Source organism: Rhincodon typus, chromosome 5 (assembly GCF_021869965.1).
Source record: "Rhincodon typus isolate 14 chromosome 5, sRhiTyp1.1, whole genome shotgun sequence".
In the NCBI taxonomy this organism is placed as follows: domain Eukaryota; kingdom Metazoa; phylum Chordata; class Chondrichthyes; order Orectolobiformes; family Rhincodontidae; genus Rhincodon; species Rhincodon typus.
The window spans coordinates 31139783-31160207 of NC_063336.1; the positions used below are offsets into that span (position 1 = coordinate 31139783).

The window sequence follows — 20425 nt, forward strand, 5'->3', positions numbered from 1 at the left end:
TCTTTAATAATTATCTAAAAAGCAATTATGACTGCTTTAGTTTGATAGTTCATTCACCCTAGCAGGGAACAAAAAGTGAAAACAGGGACTCTATCATATGCCTATAACTTCACAAATAAATTGGTGCCAATTTTCCTGACAACAAAATTATGGGCAATTTTATGAGCAATTTCGGTAAGTATTTGGCCTTTTCCTTTAATAGGGTTTGTGGAGGGAGCAGACAGGTGGAAAGAGAGAGTTCACACAGCCAATACGATTTCTCCAATCTTTGATTTTACACAACCCATTACCAATTACATATGCAATATTGCCATCATTTTAAAACATACACAAACTCATCTGGGGTGGTGCCACCAGAGGTTCAGGATGACTGCTTGAAACAAGTCTTTTGTTTCTTATTCTATATTTTGTTTCTTTGCTCAGGCACTTAACCTTAACATTAGAATATTGTTTAGTGTTTTTTCCCCAAAACATTTTTCAAACATGTTTCTCTATCATGGTTTGTCCGATAATGCTTCCTAGGTTTTCACTGCCCCTAACAATGTTCAGACATAGCCATTCAACTTCAAGCAACATAACACCACTATGCTTGTAGCTAATCTTCACTATGCTTGTAGCTAATCTTCATTAATGCCTAAAGTCAAACTCACCTATAGACAAACATGCTCTGGTTCTCTATCATCTGGTTGCTAATCTTAGGTGCTATTCCTTTGCGGTAGAATCAGAAAACAAACTTTGATCAGGCCGAAACTACTTCTGCCCTACTTTAACTAAGTTACAGAAATTTAAAAGTTTGATACACCACAATTGCAACATTTTATCAAGCTCAAAATATTTTACAAAAAAAAAGGTACCTTCTCACATATCTCACAAACATCATAAGTGTGATTCAAAGAATCACTTTTAAGAGCAATGACTTAAGCATGGAAATGCTTCAGCCATACTTCACACGAGATTCTATAAACAGCAACAAGGTGAATAATTAGTTAACCTGTTTTTAGCAGCTTTGGTTAAGCGAAAGTTGATGACAAGGACTCTGGGGATATACCTGCACTTCACTGGAGTATCATGAGATATTTAATATCTGCTGGAACAGACAAACAGGACTGGTGTTTAATACCTCACCTAAAGAGCTACAGTGTTAATAATGCCATCCTCTTTACTTCATCCGAACAACAGTCTGGGTGATAAGCTTAAAGTCATGGAGCGGGGCTTGATTTCTAAACCTCCTGACTAGCTTAAACTTGTTCAACTCTACTGATCATTGACTGTTATCAATAATCACTTTCCTACCTTTATTTTCACCAAGTTTATTCAACAATATTGCACTATTGACTACTCATAGTTAAATGCAAATCTCCTATTTTTTTAAACTTACTCCACTAATCAATATCCAATTGGCATAATCCCAAAGAGTGTACTAAATCTCTTGACACAATTTCCAGAAATTAAGTGCATACCAGTTAATATTAAAATTCAGTTTTATACATGCTATCATGCAATGGCTGTTCATTCCTAATATTTAGATTCAGAGACTTTTCAAATTTCATCTTATTGCTTCATCCCTTTACAGACAGTGTCCATTAACGTAAACATACACAGATTCCTCTAGAGCTAGAATTCCAATTCTCATGTTCACAATACAATGTGGACAGTCATTACCCAAGGTCATAGCAAAAATTTGTAGCTTGGTTGGGGATGCAGTCGTTCGTTAACTCACCGAGCTGCTTGTTCTGTGGTGTGCAGACATTTCATTACCATTCTAGGCAACATCATCAGTGCAACCTCTAATCGAAGTGTTGGTGTTCTGCTCCATTCCGAATTTACATGATTCTCTGGTGTGGTGGGTCTTGTCACTTCCAGTTCTGTTTTTTTAGCATCTATTTCTATGTGTTTGTTAATGGAGTCCAACATTGAGAACCAGGCCTCCAGAAATTCCCTTGCATGTCTGTTGTTCGCTTGTCCCAGTATAGTCACTTTGTCCCAGTATAGTCACTTTGTCCCAGTTGAACTGATGTCATTGTCTGTGTGTATCGAGACAAGTGAATATTGGTCGTATCTTTTTACTACCAATTGGTGTTCATGTATCCTGATTGTCAATTTCCTCCCCGTTTGTCCAAAGTAATGTTTACTGCACTCGCTGCATGGGATTCTGTATACCATGTTAGTCCTGTTTACTGTCGGTATGGGGTCTTTAGTCTTTTATAGCATTTGATGCAATATTGATGTAGGTTTGTATGCAATCATGATCTTATGCAGTCTAAAGAGTCTGGTTGTCATTTCTGATATATTTTTGATATATCCATAAATAAGATATATGGACGACACATTCATAATAATCAAACGCATACAAGTAGAAGAAACCCACCAACTTGTTAACAACATCTTTGCAAGCATAAAATTCACTAGAGAGGAATAAAACAACAAACAGCTCCCATTCTTAGAAGTAGTGGTAGAGAGATTAACGAGTGGCAAATTCCGAACCCGGGTGTACAGGAAGGCCACACACATAGACCAAATCCTGAACTTCAATAGCAACCACCCCACTATACATAAACAGAGCTGCATTAACACACTATTTAAACAAGCCATATCGCACCACAACACCCCAGAACTCCAGAGAATGGAAGAGGAACACCTGCACGAAGTATTTACTGACAATGGATACCCAAGATGTTTCGTCCACCAGTGCCTACAAAACAAATGACAGAGGGCACAGTACAACAGAAGACACGAGTAATGCCACCCTACATCAAAAATATATTGGGAATGACAATCAAACTCCTTAGACTGTACAGGATCATGATTGCATACAAACCTACATCAACACTGCATCAAATGCTATCAAAGACTAAAGACCCCATACTGACAGTAATCAGGACTAACATGATATACAGAATCCCATGCAACGAGTGCAATAAACATTACACTGGACAAACGGGGAGGAAATTGACATCCAGGATACACGAACACCAGCTGGCAGTAAAAAGACATGACCAACATTCACTTGTCTCAATACACACAGACAATGAAGGCCTTCAGTTCGACTGGGACAAAGTGACTATACTGGGACAAGCAAACAACAGACATGCAAGGGAATTTCTGGAGGCCCTGTTCTCAATGTGGGACTCCATTAACAAACACATAGAAATAGACCTCATACACAGACCACTGCTTAAAAAAAGACAGAACTGGAAGTGACAAGGCCCACCACACCAGAGGATCATGTAAATTCGGAACGGAGCAGAACACCCAATGCTTCGATTAGAGGTTGCACTGATGACATTGCATAGAATGGTAATGAAATGTATGCACATCACGGAACAACCAGCTCAGCGAGCAAACGAACAACTGCAGTCATTACCCAATTTTTATTGGGGTACTAACTGACAACACAAACCTGCTTATAATTCAGCATGAAATGATAATAAACTCACACCTCACTGAGTGACAGGTAGCATCATTCATTTTAATACAAAAGTAATGATGTTCTTTCAGTCCGGCACATCAATTCTACATTCAAATATATAAATTGCAGGAAAATAGGTAAACCATATACTTCACTGTATGACACCTAATGATGGAAAAACTTGAAGGTTACGCAATTCTACCAGTATTGACAGACCTCACTTAATTCCACGAAAAATGCAAAAGGCAGCGAGACCACTATCAAAATAAAACTGAACCCAACATAAACATAAAAAGCATACCTATATTAGGTGGGCTACCATAATTGATTGGTGGCTCAGGGGGTCTTCCTCGATGCAATGCCGCAAGTGCTGATCCTTTCCATACCACATGTTTACAACCTGTTTTGTTTCAAAAATTAACAGAAATCCAGAATCACCACAAAACCAACCATGAAAGATGCATAATATTGTTTTACTACTGAGCTGTTCATACTTTTGTTTGTTCTAAGCAAAGACTGTCTTCCAGCTCCCAGTAACGAATGTACCCCTGGAACACTCTGTGGGGTCTCCTTCTCTAAGAGAGGTCCAAGTCGCTGACATATTTGAAGGAGATGATCTGGAGCCACGTGTCTATGAGTCTTCACCTTTTTAGTAAACAGAACAAAAGAAGTGCTGTCAGAAATAAGCATGAGAAGTTATCAGATACTAGGCTTCATGCATTATAAAAGAACATTTTTGCCACGGTAATGATGGTTAAACTGTCAACATTCACCATTCTCTCTCCTCTAAAAGTGATGGTGATTCTTGAATGCAGACATGCACAGTTAATAATAAAAATCAGAAGTGGTTGTCAATGATTCCACGCTTCTCCACAGGGTACGCTATTGAAGTCCCCACAGGCTACAATCAAAAAGTTTGCCCTTTAACGCTCAGGCTGTCGATTCCTTACAAAACCCTTAAAAAACTGATCTTGATAAATGAGGTGAAGCTGGATTGTTACTCTGTGTTCATAACTATTTCTGGAAACCTCAAGGGCCGTTAAATGTGATTTTATTATTTTTGGCATATCAAATTTCTGAATTCTGATCAAAACTACACAATTAATAAAATACACAATTCAGTTTCTGCTTTGATCCCAGTTCTGTGCCCCAATCATTTATTTTTGCTCTTTGTAAAATGGTAATAAAGTGAAGGCTAATCAATGTATTTACTTCCTGATTTGGTCTGTGCCTATACTTCAACGTGATTGCTCTTTACCCTGTTGGTTACTGGACACCCAGAGATTCCATGATTTATAGATGTTTACAGCTCAGAAAGAGGTCATTAGGCCCATTGCATCCACACTGTGCATCAGAGATCTGACTACACAAATTTCATTTTCCAGCTTTTGGGTAGTAGCCTGTGAGGCTATGGCAATGCAAGTATTGTCTGATTACAACTTAAGTGCTACAAGGGTTTCTGACTAAACCATCCTTTCAGGCAATGAGTTCCAGATTCCCACCATCTTCTGAGAGAAATGAATTTATGCTCAACTCTCCTCTTAGCCTTGTACCTCTTATTTTAAATCTATGATCCCTGGTTATTGACCTCTATACTCACGGAAAAAGTGCATTCCTATCCACCCTGTCCATGTCCTTCATAATCCATACACCACTGTCAGATCCTCTCTAAACCTTTGCTGTTTCAAAGAAAAGAAACTCAGCCTATCCAATTTTTCTTCAATGCTCAGATCCTCCAAACCAGCCAGCATCAGCATCATTTTCTCAACTCTTGTATTCTAAGCCTCAGCTATTAAGGGCAAGTAACTCATTCTGCCAGATTCAAATCGGTGTCAGGAATGGAAACATTTATGCCAACTAACACTAGTTTATCTTTGCAGACTATTTTCTTTGAGGTCAGCAGCAAACACCAACACTTCACTATGACCATAAAATCTGGGCCTTTGGATTTTTTTTTAAAATACAAAAGCATTGACTTTTTTCTTTTCAATGCTTTTTCATTTAAAAAATAAACACAACATACTTTCATCTTACCAATGTACTGAGTCATACATACGTTAATATACATATTATATATATTATGTAATACATTTCTCTCCCAGCTACATTTTATTTACAGCATGGACCAAAGAAGTTCTCCAGCTTGCACACTATGCTGTACAACATATCTAGTTAGACAGGAGGACTTGAGAAAGCAGTTATGGCTGTCAATCTTTTAAATATAGTTCAGAGCACTGCTACTCAGATCACATGAAAATAAATTGCCAGAAAATTTGAATAGCAAAGCATTTCTAGAGATCTTAATATTAAATTTCATTTTCATTGTTGCTCTGCGCAGAACACATTTTGGATACAAAACTTGGTATTGAAGAAGAAAGCTGTAGATGACTTAAAGACAAATGAACGGATCAGTTGGACAGAAAAATGCTGAATAGAATTCAATCCAGACAGTGTGCACCAATGCATTTAGGAACAGCAAACAAGGCAAGAAAATAAACAAAAAAGAAGAGTAGGATAGTGAGAAGCATGGAGGAACAGAGGAGTTTTGGAATACATGTCCTCAAATCCCTGAAGGTAAAACAGGCAGGCATAGTGGCCAGGATGGCATACAATATGCTTCCCTTTACTAGCTAAGCATAGGATAAGGAGGTTATACTAAAATGGTATACAGCATTTAGTCAGATCACAGCTACAGTGTTGGTCACTACATTACAGGAAGGATGCAATTGCATTACAGAGATTACAAATACAGTTTACTAGGATGTGTCAGGATCAGAGAATTTTAGCGCTGAGAGAAGATTTGACAAGTTTAAGGTTCTTTTCTTTGGAACAGAGAAAGCCAAGGAAGATTTAATTGAGCTTTGTATAAAATTATGAAGATCCTGAACTAGATCGATAGGAGAAACCTATTTACCTTCGCAGAAAAGTCAATGGCACAGATGTAAATTAGCTGGCAGAAAAATTTAGCAGAGGGTCAAGGAAAAACTTTTTCACCCAGAGTGTGGTGGGTATCTTGAATTTACTGTCAGAAAGTTAGAGGCAGAAACTACATCACATTTAAAACATACCCGGATATATGTTTTTGCAGTGCAATAACCTCCAAAGCTATAGACCAAAAGCTGGAGAGTGGGATTAGGCCAAATCAAGTTTTTCCCTTAGCATTGACATGATGGGCCAAATGGTTACTTTCTGCCTGTTAACTGTCTATGTTTCCACTTGTGACACATCGGGATTAATGCATCATGGGAAAGAGTAAGAAGGATCTTTATTCTACTGAAATCCAGAAGAAATAACTGAAATTACTTTCTTGGATAAAGTACAGATTGGGATCACTTCAGTATATATTGAAGGCACAGTCCTTTGGCTTCACACATTGACAAGCAATGACAGTGAAGCAAAATAAACTCTAAATGGTATAAATGCAGGCGAACTATAACAAAGGTCCCAATATCCCCAACAAATACATAACGCTCAATTAAAATACTTCAACTACTGAAACAATTAACGTATTTCAAATTTTAAAAGCTTAAATCAAAGGCATCACATTCTTTTAAAGCACTCCTGAAGTGATTTTCTGTAACAGATAGCAAATTCTTCAACACAAAAAGAAAGCTCACGTCACAACGTGATTCACCATACATGTTAAATTTTGATCATGGAAAGTGATTTCAGCTTATTCACACACCCAACCTCCTACAGCAAAGAGTCCTTGAAAGAGGAGAATAAACACATGAAGAAGAAGATGGCATGGAGGACAGACAGAGAACTTAAGGTCAAGTCAAAGAGTTCTTGCAGACAGAAAAAGAAAAGGAAATAGAACCAAGAATCATGGAAGCACGAAGCAAGCTATTGTTGTTTCTCTTTCTCCAATTTGGAAAAATGAACAGCTCTGTGACAAGTCTATTAAGCTATCCATCCATATGTATATTGTTCATACTTGTATGATGCTGGAAGTCTTCATGATAGAGAATACAAAAAAATTTTGCTTGGCTGGTTGAGCACACACAATGTTGGTAAGAGCGTCTACAATAACAATAATGCTTTGTTAAGCTATTCTCCTTCTAGTTTGAAGTATCTATATATCTGCTTTGCAGAAACAAAAAAAAGACTAAACTCTTAATTAAAATAACAAAATTATAATAACCAGTAAGCATAGCCTGATAAACAGCCATAGAGAATGCTCTACAGATTATGTCTTTTCTGTGAACAACCAAAATGGGCCAATTTCATGTTGATGGACATCGGCCAGGCAAAATAATTGGTCAATATCCTCAGGTAGAGGCCTGAGTCAGATGGAGAAGTCTACCTCATCTGCACATCAGAAATCTGCAAACATCTTGCCAATAGGGTTAGCAGCAAGATGGAAAGTTGGTCACTCCCCTGCAGAACTAAGCTTGCAGCTCAGACTAAGAAAAGGGAGGAGATTGCAATCACAGGAGAAGTGGTACACCAGATTCCATTTGGGTTCCTTCTGGGTCTACAAAAGGAACATCAAAACCACAGGTAATTTACTTCATTTCGTGAACTGCCAGGGCTGATTTGGCCACTCTCTGCCTCATACCTTAAATGGATCAAGCATGGCTCACCGTCATCCCAGATGTATCCAAAAAGTGAATTGGGATAGAATCCTAAATTTTATATTTGAAGAAGCTGGTGGCAGGTGGAGCAGGAATAACACCAAGTAATAAAGTCGGCACTTCAATCTTTGGCATGCTCACCATCCAAATATTGCCCAGCATAAAGAACTTCAAACGTACAGCACTGTCCCACACCGTCTTCCTACTCCCGATGTGATGGACAATGGAATCAACTACCACAGACTCTCTAAACTGAATAACCCTTTTACAGCCATCAAGTCCATTTTAACTTTCACCAGAATAGCTGCAGGGCCTCCACAAAGTCTACTGTTCTTCAGGACTCAAGAAATAAAAAAGGTCGCTTAACTCATGAACAGCACTTAACTTGGGCCAACATTCTGAGCATTGTAATCCAACAAAGGACAACAAAATCAAAAGGCAAAATTTGTACAAGTTTTTTGGGAGGGGTCAATATGAATGTTTATGTCTCAGAATATGTTTATTTTGATAGCTTATTTTGCTGCCTAGTGAATTTACTGCCTAGCGAATTTATAACAGATGAATAAGATGCTCATTAAATTAAGAAAATAGCTCTACACTACCCCAGAATGTAAACATTTCAAAATAGCTTTTCTTAAAAAAAATGACACAAATTATTTTCCCAGCAGCAATGATGCAACAGAACAATTATAAAAAGTTGAATATTTTCTGCTACTGGAATAAAAACTTGCTACAATAATAGAAAAATCAAAATAATACAAGGAAGTGAAAAACTAAGATGTAATCAATGACACAGGAGTTTAAAAAAAATCTATAGGAGCATATTATTTTAAACTTGAGAAAATAAATAGTGGAAAATTATTTCCACATGTTATTAGCAGGAGGTAGAAATTAGGAGAGGAATCTTGCTGCGGCAGAGGGGGGTTTGCTTGCTGACTGAAGAGCTGATGCGACACCCACAATATCTCTTTTCAGAAAGGCTCAGCAAACCACTGTAGGAAGGCAACTAGTGGGCCTACCTTTCGGACCAACACCCCAGGGGCAGAAAATTTGTTTGCTGAGATCTCTCAGCACAACGTCACAGAAATTGATGATGGGTCTTCCCACCCAAAACTACAACATCACCTCCATGTTCACCAAATATGTCTGATGAAGGTACTGCGTTAGGACTTTATATTGAAAATATAAAAGTGGAGATAATTAAGAATTATTTCCACACAAAAGATTACAATATACAGTGTGCTTACAATTACTGTACTTGAGTGGACAAAAAGCCAAAAGGACAACTAACAGGTAAATTTAATAGATCAGTGTTGTACCTACCCATGTAGCCTCTTCTGTCTGAAATTTATATAATTTTAAACTTTTCTTACTCTACATCACTTGAGTCCTTACATCTGCTGCGCAGATTTAAAAATATATTCTAAGAAACTCACTGTTAAAAACACTTTAAATAGCCATGAGAAAAAAAAAAGTTCTTTTGAGAGTTTTGTGATGCATTGTTTTATATTCATATTTGGCCTAAGGCAAAAAGGTCCTGCAACTTAGCTGTGTCAGCCCATCTCATACATCTTGCAAAAAACATGTCAAAGTCCCCAAAAAGCTGCATGTGCACATCAATACTACATTTTAATTATGTTGTTTGTCTTTTCAAAAAAAAATCTACTTATATATATTGCAAGCAAAGACATGAAATTGTAGAGATGCAACACCCATGAATGTTTGTATCACATTTAAAAGCACTTGTTTGTTAATCTATTCACTCATGCCATAAATATTAGGCTTCTACTCGGGGAATACATAATGTACCTGCATGAAGACATTTTGTTAAAATTAAAAACATAGTTTATTTTGTGATCATTGAAAAAAATTTAAACGCGTAGTTTTGATTTTCCAAAAGCACAAAAAACACTCAAAATGTGACGACGACATTTTATAAAATTAGTTGTAAAGAAAGGAGATTCCCAAAAATATAGGCCATTTATGGCGGTAAATTGTCAAGCAATGCCTGAGGTTAAAAATGTATTGGTTCAAAATGATCTAAAAGCATATTTCAGTTACACAATCAAAAGCAAGCGAAAGGGGGTACGTGCTATGATGGTAAAATTTAATCCTATGCAGATTTTGCACCAACCTGGAGTAATCTAGAGTTGGACTTCAATTTTTTTTAAAAATGCACAATTCTTAAGTCACATTTTAAATTTAAAGGACACAAAATCTTTCCAAAACAGAGTTGAAATTCAGACACATCTGCCATAAGCACAGGATAACTCTCCTTAGTTCACATTCTATTACATGTCACATATGTATTAGTGAGCTCAGATTGTGACATTATGTCACAATAAAACACATAGGTACAAGTTACACCATTCATTAGTATTCATAATTGAGCTTCACCTGAGAACGGTGAGCCCTTTTGTTAGGTTCTTCCATGTCCTCAAGAATAATAATCAATGAAAAAGGATTAAGAGAAATTTAGGGTTTTTTAATCCTTGGAAGGTTGTAGCCAAGATGCGTTCCCATGATGGTATATAAGATTACAATAAGCAAAGGGAAACCCAGGAAATTGCCTTAAAATTGAGAAAGTGGCACAAAAAGACGCAGACATTTTTATAAGTGGTACCAAGTACAGTTTCTTCAGAGTGTTTATAGAGTGCTATAAAGTTATTTCAAAATAGATGGAAATATGGCCAAACAAAAAGCACTTGCAAACAATTCAGTAATGTTCTGACGTTTCAGTCAAGAACTAATGTTGCTGGCGTCCACAACAATCTCCATAAACTAAACTACCCTATCCTTCAGAACAATTAATTAAAACAAATGTAGAGAGAAAGCATTCGGGGAATTTTTTAAAACAACATGCTCAGCTATTTTATTACACATTTTATTGCTAAAAAAAGACTATAAAAAGTTACACACTTGAAAATGTTAATTAATTAGAAAAATGTAATGTTTTATGGTTTTCCATTATCTGTAGGACTGTATATTTATACGTTCTTTTAACATTAGATTGACAATAAATTCTTAAACCATGTGGCCTAATCCCTCCAAAACATCTGTAAGTTTAAAGAATCTTGTATTTAAATTGGGTAGGGAATGTTTGAGTACTTTCTCACTAGGATAGGGAATATCTCTGTTTGAAGCTTACAATGTTTGATATGACAGAGATACAAGAATCATAGAATCCTTACAGTGCGGGAACAGGCCATTGGTCCATCGAGTCCACAATGATCCTCAGAAAAAGAACTGCACCCACACCGACACCCTACCCTGTACGTGCAACCCTGCAATATTGTGGTGCAAACTTTCAACAAACTCCCTTAAAAAAAAACAATAATCAAATTTGATTTCAAGTCTGGTTTTGGCCACAGAAAACACTAGCAATGCTTCTACAGTAGTTTAATTTATCAATATTTTATTAAAGAAATGGTTTGAATGCAATATTGTAAAGACTAAATTAAATCAGAAATTTGATGATGAATATTTTCCAAAATAAGATGATTTAAATATTTAGCTTTCTGCAAATTATCTGCCAGCAACCATTAAAGGGGATGATTTGTCACTGTAATAAACTGACACCCAGAATACAAGTCCCTTCTCAAATCATCACTTTACAGAACAGAGATCTCATTTTAGTGAACATGTGCACCAGGAAACATTTCCTGAATAAAAAAGTAAAAAGGGGCAAATGCACAAAGCTTTACGGTATTTAGTATAAATTTGAACATTGTACTCATCACATTTATTTGTGTTTCAAAAATACCACAGAATTTCAATGCTGATTTTAACAGACATCTTTATTTGGTTTTCTTCGAATTTAAATCAGAAAGAAACATCTATATGATTGTACCTGTAACAGGCAACTGGTGTAAACACACACGTGCACACAAAGTTTAGCAAACTATTATCCATTCACCATGCAGTTCTGATGGGCTATTTTGGAGAAGGCCAGGTTGAGGAGGGAAAAGATCTATTTTTACCAATCAAAAGTAACATTCTCAGAAGGATTAATTCACTTCCAATCCAAATTTAGCAATGGGGAAAATATACAAAAGAACTGTATACATTCACACAACGTGTCTGCCAGATTTTTTTTTAATAAAAAGAATATTCATAAATATTCTGAATAAACAGGTCTCCTTTAGGTAGAGTATATCTTCAAGCCTTGTGCAGTTGAGGCCAAAAATCACTGATTTTAATCCATACATCCCATTACTGACCTTTTTCAACATACAATTTTGCTTACTCTTAAGAAAAGATTCTGCAATATTTTCAGTGATTTGGCCAGTACCTTAGAAACAATTGTGCAGAATTTATGCTTAAAAAAAAGCTACTGAACTGCATAAAAGTTGGAATATATGTGCACTGTTCTCTTGGCAGATGCCTGGAATCTTGTTGCAACAGATATAGGACCAAATTAGCAATATCCTGAAACATTTGCCAAAACAAAACTTGAAATAATCTCAATTTTAGCCTTAATAAAAATATTTATCCATTCTATGTAAAGGGTACGAGTATTTAAATTTTGCATGCAAAAATAAATATATAATTGGATTTTTAAATTTAAAAAAATGCTGTGCCACCAAGATTTCCTTTTCACATATGCATGTTCCCACTCTTCTTTCCTTCCTCTTCTCCCCAAATCCACACCCCTCAACCAACTGGACAGGTGCAATGTTTTCAATTTTACACTGCTTACAAATCAAAAAAATCCTTTCACCATAGTTTCCGAACACAGTTTTGCTTTCAGTTCTGGTATTTTATGGTTCAGAATTCTGAAGTATTGACTTGCAAGTAATTTTTTTAATCATTTGTATTCATATTGGCAATATGATAATGTATATCTAAACATATTCTTAAAATTAATGAACTTCATCCATGCCACAGCAATACTACAATTATTGCCAAGTAGAATTCACAAAATTATCCATCCCATTACTGACCTGAAAGCATTTCATACAATGTAGGATATCTATTCTGAATCGTTTGTTTTTTTTTCAAAGAATCTGGAAAATTTCCCCATCAACCAAAACTCTAGTTCATCTCCCCCCCCACCCAAGTTATTTTAACTATGCGCTCATTCTTTTAAAAACAAATCCCCGAGGCTGCTTTTTTTTTTCTGGATGTGAATAAATTCGCTGTTGCAAAAATAAAACTCATTTCTGTAAATTCTGATGTTGTTTTGATTTTGCGTGTGTGTTTGTGTGCAGATCTGTAAATGAACTAGAGAAGCTTTCAGACCAATCAGCGTTGCCAAGCTGCATTAGTGCTACGAGAATATAAAGAGAGAGAGAGAGAGAGAGAGTCAAAGCGCCTCCCTGCACACTGCTGCTTTCTCACCACATTGAGCGCTCGAGTCACTCGGGCAGCCCTGCTCCTGCACAATAATCATGACGTATCTTTATTTCCACTATACTTAAAACTACATATTTTTTCTGATAATCATAATTTTAATCCAAATCTTCTAATACATTCCCAGTCATCTCCCACTCACTACTGGCTGCTCTCTTTTCTTCCTAAAGCGCTATTTTTGGGGGGCTAATCCGGTTTTCCTAGTAAAATTTTTGCGGGAGATTCAATTTTTCCTCTCTAAAAGTTTTCTCAGTGATATGAATCTCTCACCAAATTTTCGTAGGTCCTGGGATGCTCGTTGCCCTTCCAGTCTATTCGTTTCGGCAGCAGCTGGAAAAAATAAAACATGGTTACAATCCCCCAAATCCTCCCAAAATCCTCGCCACGCATCTTTTCTTAAAATATCAAAAGGCGATAGTTTGAAATTAAAATCAAAAGTCCTCTGCAGAGTTAGAATGCGAGCTGAATACAGCCTACCTGCTTCTCCTCCACTTCGCGTATCAGGACCTGAAAGAGCAGAGAAAACCCGTTTATTGTACATAAAAATCAGCCACAAGACATTATCAAACCCTAAAAGGTAGATTTACTCACCTCTGTCGCCTTCTGACAGGGTCCCGATGCCAAAAATCTGGCTATTAGGAAGTACAATTCTATTAAAATAATAAGACAGTGTTCAGTCATCAGATGCCTGATGGTGGCTGTAAATTTAAAAATAACCCACATAATCTTTTCTGCTTCATGTGTTTACTCACCAGATTCCAACTCATAGATTTGTTTAGTATCAGCAGGCATGTTTGGGGGTGATTTTTTAGTGTTAAACGGTGAGAGATCCGATGTAATCAGCTAGTCTGTGCGTGAGTGTTTACTCTCCAGGAAGACTCTCCTCCATTCACCCACATAGAGAGGAGCCGACTCCTCCAACAGAGCGACTCCTTCCGCACCAAAAACAGAGTCCCCCGCCCGACAACAAGCACATACACTCACACACAGAGAGCAGAGAGAAAAAAAATCACCCTCCCTCCACCATCCACATTTTGCAAATGCAAAAATAAAATAAAATGAAAGGCGGGAGGGAAACCTTGCGTGAGATTTGTGACACGCGTGTCAGCGTAGGGAGGTGAAGCTTTACGGTTTTCGATTTTTTTTGTGTGGTGGTGGTTGTCGCTTTTTTTGTGAGCTTGTGCTAAGCGGATGGATCTGACGCATGGTTTGGGTTCGGTAGGAGGAGGGGGTTGGGGTGAGCTGACATTACGCACAGTTACAGGAATGAGCGCAGCTACAATGTAGCGAGGGCAGGGGAAGGAAATGTAGCGAGAGAGACAGACGGATACCGCGCGCGCTCCGGGACCCAGCCCAGCCCCTCTGTCCCCTCTTTCTCTCTCTCTCTCTCTCTCTCAAGGCATCCACCCTTCACCACTTTGAAATACAATGTCCCCGACAACAAAACTAACAACAAGGCAGAAACCTCCCCCTCGAGCAGTTTTGTTCGAAACTGAAAGTGGGCTGCCGAAGACGGTCTGAAGGAGGAGAGAGAGGAAAAAAAAGAGGAAGGGGGAAAGAGAGAAAAAGAAAGAAACCACCAGAGCATGCTCATTTTTTTTCTCTTTTTTTTCGGAAGTCAGGGGCTTTGGTCACAAAAGCATTCCTTCGGGGTCGAGCTGTTCCTTCACAAGGTTTGCCGGTAACTGGAGCGACCAATTTATACAGTCAATCTTGATCGGTGCGAGAAGGAGAATCTTGGTCGTTTCCGTCGCTGCAAATGGTGAATCGTTGCGGGGAGATAGACAGCGCTAACAAAACTTATCTTGCCAGTCCTGCCTTTTAATTTTCTTAACCTACTTCAAAATTTGGGAACAGACACGTGTCTTTGTTTTTAATTTTATTTATTTTCTTTGCGAAGCCCTGTGTGGAAAGGCTTTATTTATCGTGAGTTGTGTTGTGACCTTTGCTGTTTCGCAAAAGGACTATGAGGATAGTGTGTGAATGGTATATTTGGCATCATCTAAGATACCTGAAAACATAAGTGTAAGTTATCTGATTAATAATTTGGAGTTGTAATAGATTTTGGAAAAAAAATTGATTTCTGATTTCATGCTACAACATGGTTCTTTTATTTAGATTTGTCATGAACGGCATGAATTTGTGTATAGTTTAGCTGGTAAACGTGATAAATCAATATAAACGTCATTCCTTCCTTAATTTTTAAAATTATAATATATGTAATTATTCATCTTTAATTTTTGATTTGCATTAATTCCTAAAGAAAGTGTCTATCGAAGCTGGACTCTCTGATCAGTACTATGGCAGTAACTATTTTCGTAGGATTATTAAAATGATTAATCTGGTTTTAAATATGCAAAACTGTTGTAGAATGTATACATCTGTTTGTTGAGTACATGTGTTTAGAATGTGCCCTATGTAATTTGCGTTACAATGACCAGTCAGTATTTGAATTCTTTTTACATCAGTTTATTTGGAAGGAAACGATCGGCTTTTAAATTGTTGCTGTCATCGTCATGTCCATAATGTTACATATAGAACACATTTGGCATGAGCTGACCAAGAGTGCCATGCCCCTCAAGGTAAAATTGATGTGGGTTGTTCCTGTTAGTGCAAAATTTACCCTCCATTATAATCAATTGAAAAAAAAAGCCTTGATTATAAATGTATCAGTTTTTGTTTCACATTAATGCATCATATATAAATATTATTTTGTAGTTTGTTCTGTATAACTAAATGGCTTTAGTTGGAAAAAAGGTCAACTGAATCAGTACAGTGAATCTACAAGGGGAATATTATTTTTTCCATAGAAATTGGTGGCCAATCTGAGAATTTCTTTTGTATTTCAAATTCTTAATTCCTATTTAGGAAAATGAAATGTTTTAAATGTGCATATAATGTATTAAAAATCTTAAAAATGTTTGCCACTCATTTGATCTTAAATGTGCTGCATTGTGAAAATATGTGTGTTCTGCTGAAGTTCCAATGCTATTTCTCCACTAGGAGATTGGAATTCCAAAAAAAATTAATGTGTTGGTGTCCAGACTGGTCTCATGTAGGTTTACATTACCAATTCTGCACAGTGGCGGTATCCTTACAACAGCAACCTTAAGCAGAGAGGGATTTCTTCCACTCAACTTGAGTACAGAGATCAACACACTGTTGTACCATGTGTGTTTCTATAAATTCCAATTTCAGTCCAACAAAAGAGAATCATTCATCCACAGTAAATAAACAACCATCCTGCTAAAGCAGCAAACAAGGTTTGTTTGTTTTGTATTTTATACCTGATTCTTGTCACCAATGTTGCTGTTCTTCAGTCACCACAGTGGAAAGACATAGTTTCACATGATTGTTGAAGAGGAATGGATCAGCCTCTGTCAGCTCATCATTCATCAAATAGAGTGCTGTGCCCCTCTGAGATGCTGCCAGTGACCCACCATAAAACTCCCAGATCAATTCATTGAATCATGATAAGAAAGTTGGAATGTAACATCGTGAGATGAGAATTCTTGCTTGTAATATTAGGTAAGTCCCTAACTCATATAACTGCAAATCAGTTGATTAGTTTTCTGGTGAATGACAGTGCAGTGACAGCACTGACCCTCCGGGATGTTAACTACTTGAGCCTTCAGTATGTATCATCCTGGTGGGGAAATTGGCATGGTATTTTGCAGTACAAGGCATCGCAACTGACCCTAATCCTATTGTCATTTGGCATCCATACTTGTTTGATTTCCAACAGGAGTTGTTGGATAGCAGTCAGAAGTGGAACTGCAGCTGTTTCTTGCATTTTCTCCTCCAGCCAAGGACACTGGAACTAAATGCAGCCTCATCATTGTCTTGGCTAAGATCGATTAACTCGGCATATATTAAAAAATGGACCTTGATCCTTCATGATTTTCACGTTGAGCGAATTATCAAAGAGGTTGGTAATTAAAGCAATAGCTTGTGCCTACAGCATTGTGTTCTGAGTCCATTGGCTTTTCAAACAAACTGGCACATTCTTGTGATGCCACAGATTAAACATTCTTATTCTAGTTTGCTGAACCTTCCTTATTTGGCTTGCACAGTGCTAAATGAGACTGATATTTGGAGAAACTCAGCAGATCTGGCAACATCTGTGCAGAAGAAGCAGGGTTCAACATTTTGGTTCCACTGACCCTTTGTCAAACTCTGTTTTTGCTCCATGGATGCTGCAAGACTTGCTGACTTTCCCTAGAAATTACTTTTTGTTTCAGATTTTCAGTGTCCACAATTCTATATATTCTGTTTTCTGCAATTTGAATAGCTTATTTCTTTAATTTGGGTTTGCTGTTTTTGTGTGTTTGCAGTAGTTTGGTGAAGTTGTTGGCTGAATTCAAGTTGATTCATTTATGGAAAAGGGATGCTTATAAACAGACCAGGTCTTCTGCTTCTTGTACTTCCTAAACCTATAGCTTAGTTCAGAAATGATATTCAAGGCCAAACATGATTCTGGGGATTTTGAAATCCTTTGAGTAAGCTTACAAACAGCATCCATGCGAAAAAGACCCCAGTTTTGCGAAATATCTTAAAGTTGCTCCTGCCACATAGTAGACCTTCTGCATTTGTAATTTCTAGGGAAAGTCAGCAAGTCTTGCAGCATCCATGGAGCTTACATAATAATAATTAAGGCTTGATATTTTTACGTTAGAAATGAACGTTACTAAAATTCACTGTACCGTCAATGCTGAAAAATTTAGTATTGTCTAACTTCATTTGGATCTTGTTTTAATGATAACAGTGTAAAAAAGATTTTAAACATACATTTTCCGACATGTTTAAGTTACTCGATAATCGAAAAATAACCTTTAGTAAGACAAAGGCCAGGAATTATGAAATGAGTTTTGACAAAGCTGTGAATATTTCTATGGCACACTAGCAATAATTTTCAATTCCTGTCTGGTCACAGGGCAGGTGCCAAAACTGGTTCCATTATTCCAGAATGGAACAAGGTGGTGGGGAAACTATTGGAAGCAATCTGAGGGATAGCATTAATCTGCACTTGGAGTGACAGTGATTAATTAAAAACAGCCAGCATGGTTTTGTTAACGGAAGTTCATGTCTGACCAACTTGATTGGCTGATGTCCTAGGGTGTTAAAGGAAGTAGCGACAGAGGTAGTAAATCCATTGGTTATAATAATTCCAATCTTCCCTGGATGTGGGAAAGGCTCCAGAGGATTCAAATACTGCTAATATTCAAATATATTATTCAAAAAAGGGGAGAGACAGAAAGTAGGAAACTAGACACCAATTAGTTTAACATGTCATTGGGAAATTGCTGGAATCTATTATTAAGAAAATAATAGAGCATTTGGAAAGTCAAAATACCATCCATCATAGTCAGCATGGTCTTATGAAGAGTAAATCACATTTTTACTAATTTTCTAGAGTTCTTTGAAGATGTGGATAATGGGAGTCCTGTAGATGTAGCATATATGGACTTCCAAAAGGTATTTGATGAGGTGCTACACAAAGGTTAACGTACAAGTTAAGATCACATAGGGTTAGGCATAATTTGTTAGTTTGAAAGGTGGATTGGCTAACCAATAGAAAGCAGAGAATTGAGATAAATGGATCTAGTGGCAAGATGCAACTAGTGGGATGCCACAAGGTTCGATCCTCACGGCCTCAACTATTTACAATCTATATTAATAACTTGGATGTTGGGGGATAGAAAAAAACTATAGCCATATTTACAGATAACAGTGAACTAGGTCGGAAAGTAAGTTGCTAAAGAAATAAGTTTACAAATGGATATGAATAGGTTAGGTGAATGGGCCAATATTTCGCAGATGAAGTTTAACATGGATAAGTGTGAGGTCATCTATTTTGGTCAGAGGAATAGGAAGGCAGTTTGTTATCTAAATGGAGAGAAACTTTGAAGAGTTATGGAGAATGAGCAGGAAAGTAGAATTGAGGCCAAGATGAGATCAGCCGTGATCGTTTCAAATGATAGAGCAGGCTTGAGGGGCTGAATTGGCCACTCCTGCTCTTTCATAGAATCCCTACAGTGTGTCCATACCGACCCTAGGAGCATCCCACCCTGACCCATCCCTCTATAACTCATCTAAGCTACACATCCCTGAACACTACAGGCAATTTAGCATGGCCAAGCCACCCAGCCTGCACATCTTTGGACTGTGGGACGAAACCGGAGCACCCGGAGGAAACCCATGCAGACACGGGAATAATGTGCAAACTCCACACAGACAGTCACCTGAGGGTGAAATCGAACCCGGGTCCCTGGCACTGTGTGGCAGCAGTGCTAACCACTGAGCCACTGTGCTCCTAGTCCTTATGTAAAGTTTAACAGGTTAGATTATTAAAAATGGCTCAGAACTGACAAAAAGACATATGTTTCTGTAATACTAACTTTGTTGCTACTACATTTAGAGACCAGTGGATAGATTCATGACTATTGTGGAATGTGTGGGTCTTTGACTTCATACTACCATCTCTGAAGTGTAAAAGTAGTACAGAGTGGGCACACCAAGACCTAGCACATAGTGAACTGCTGTGTAATGGAGGGAAATTGCTGTCAGAAAGTGAGTGCAATAAGTAATTGACACCTGCTGTGGCATTTTTTTCAGTACACAAGCAGCACTTAGAGGGCACAGGTTTGCTAGTTGTGTTGCACTGGCCTTTAATGGCAACATGATATGGTCTCCTGTGATTGTGCTTCCATGTATAGTACAAGGAGACCATGCCACAGATTATTCTGGAGAGACTGAATTGTGCTTTTTTTTTCAACATAATTTTTTTTAGCCAACTTGGAGCAGCAATCAGTGCAGTTCAGTTCTTTTGGTGAACCTCATGGTAAACTTTGAAAGGGTCCACTTTGGTGTGATATTGGGTGACTGTGAATAAAGCCATCAGTAGTGTGAACGTTGCCCAGCTGCTCATCACTTTTGAGAAGGGTCAGTGACTCAAGCTTTGGAGTAGGTATTAAGTGGATCTTCAATTTTTGTAATATAAATTGGAAATTAAGTATAAAGAGCAAAAAGAGGACGGAGTTCCTGAAATGTGCATGAGGATACTTGTTTGCTCTTTTTTTTTTCATCC

The 20425-nt window shown here is 37.5% G+C and overlaps 1 protein-coding gene across 1 annotated transcript in view; it reads right to left on the minus strand.

Annotated features, from left to right (window-relative positions):
* The window catches only part of LOC109928206 (pleckstrin homology domain interacting protein), a 183896-nt gene extending 169651 nt beyond the window's left edge, over window positions 1-14245 (minus strand). The window contains exons 1-6 of the mRNA XM_048596719.1: window positions 14091-14245; window positions 13930-13988; window positions 13816-13845; window positions 13609-13668; window positions 3904-4054; window positions 3711-3809 (exon numbers count right to left, since the gene is read on the minus strand). Of these exons, the coding sequence (XP_048452676.1) occupies window positions 3711-3809; window positions 3904-4054; window positions 13609-13668; window positions 13816-13845; window positions 13930-13988; window positions 14091-14130 (439 nt within the window). The 5' untranslated portion in view covers window positions 14131-14245. The remainder of the gene's footprint in view (window positions 1-3710; window positions 3810-3903; window positions 4055-13608; window positions 13669-13815; window positions 13846-13929; window positions 13989-14090) is intronic.
* Window positions 14246-20425: the final 6180 nt, after the last annotated feature.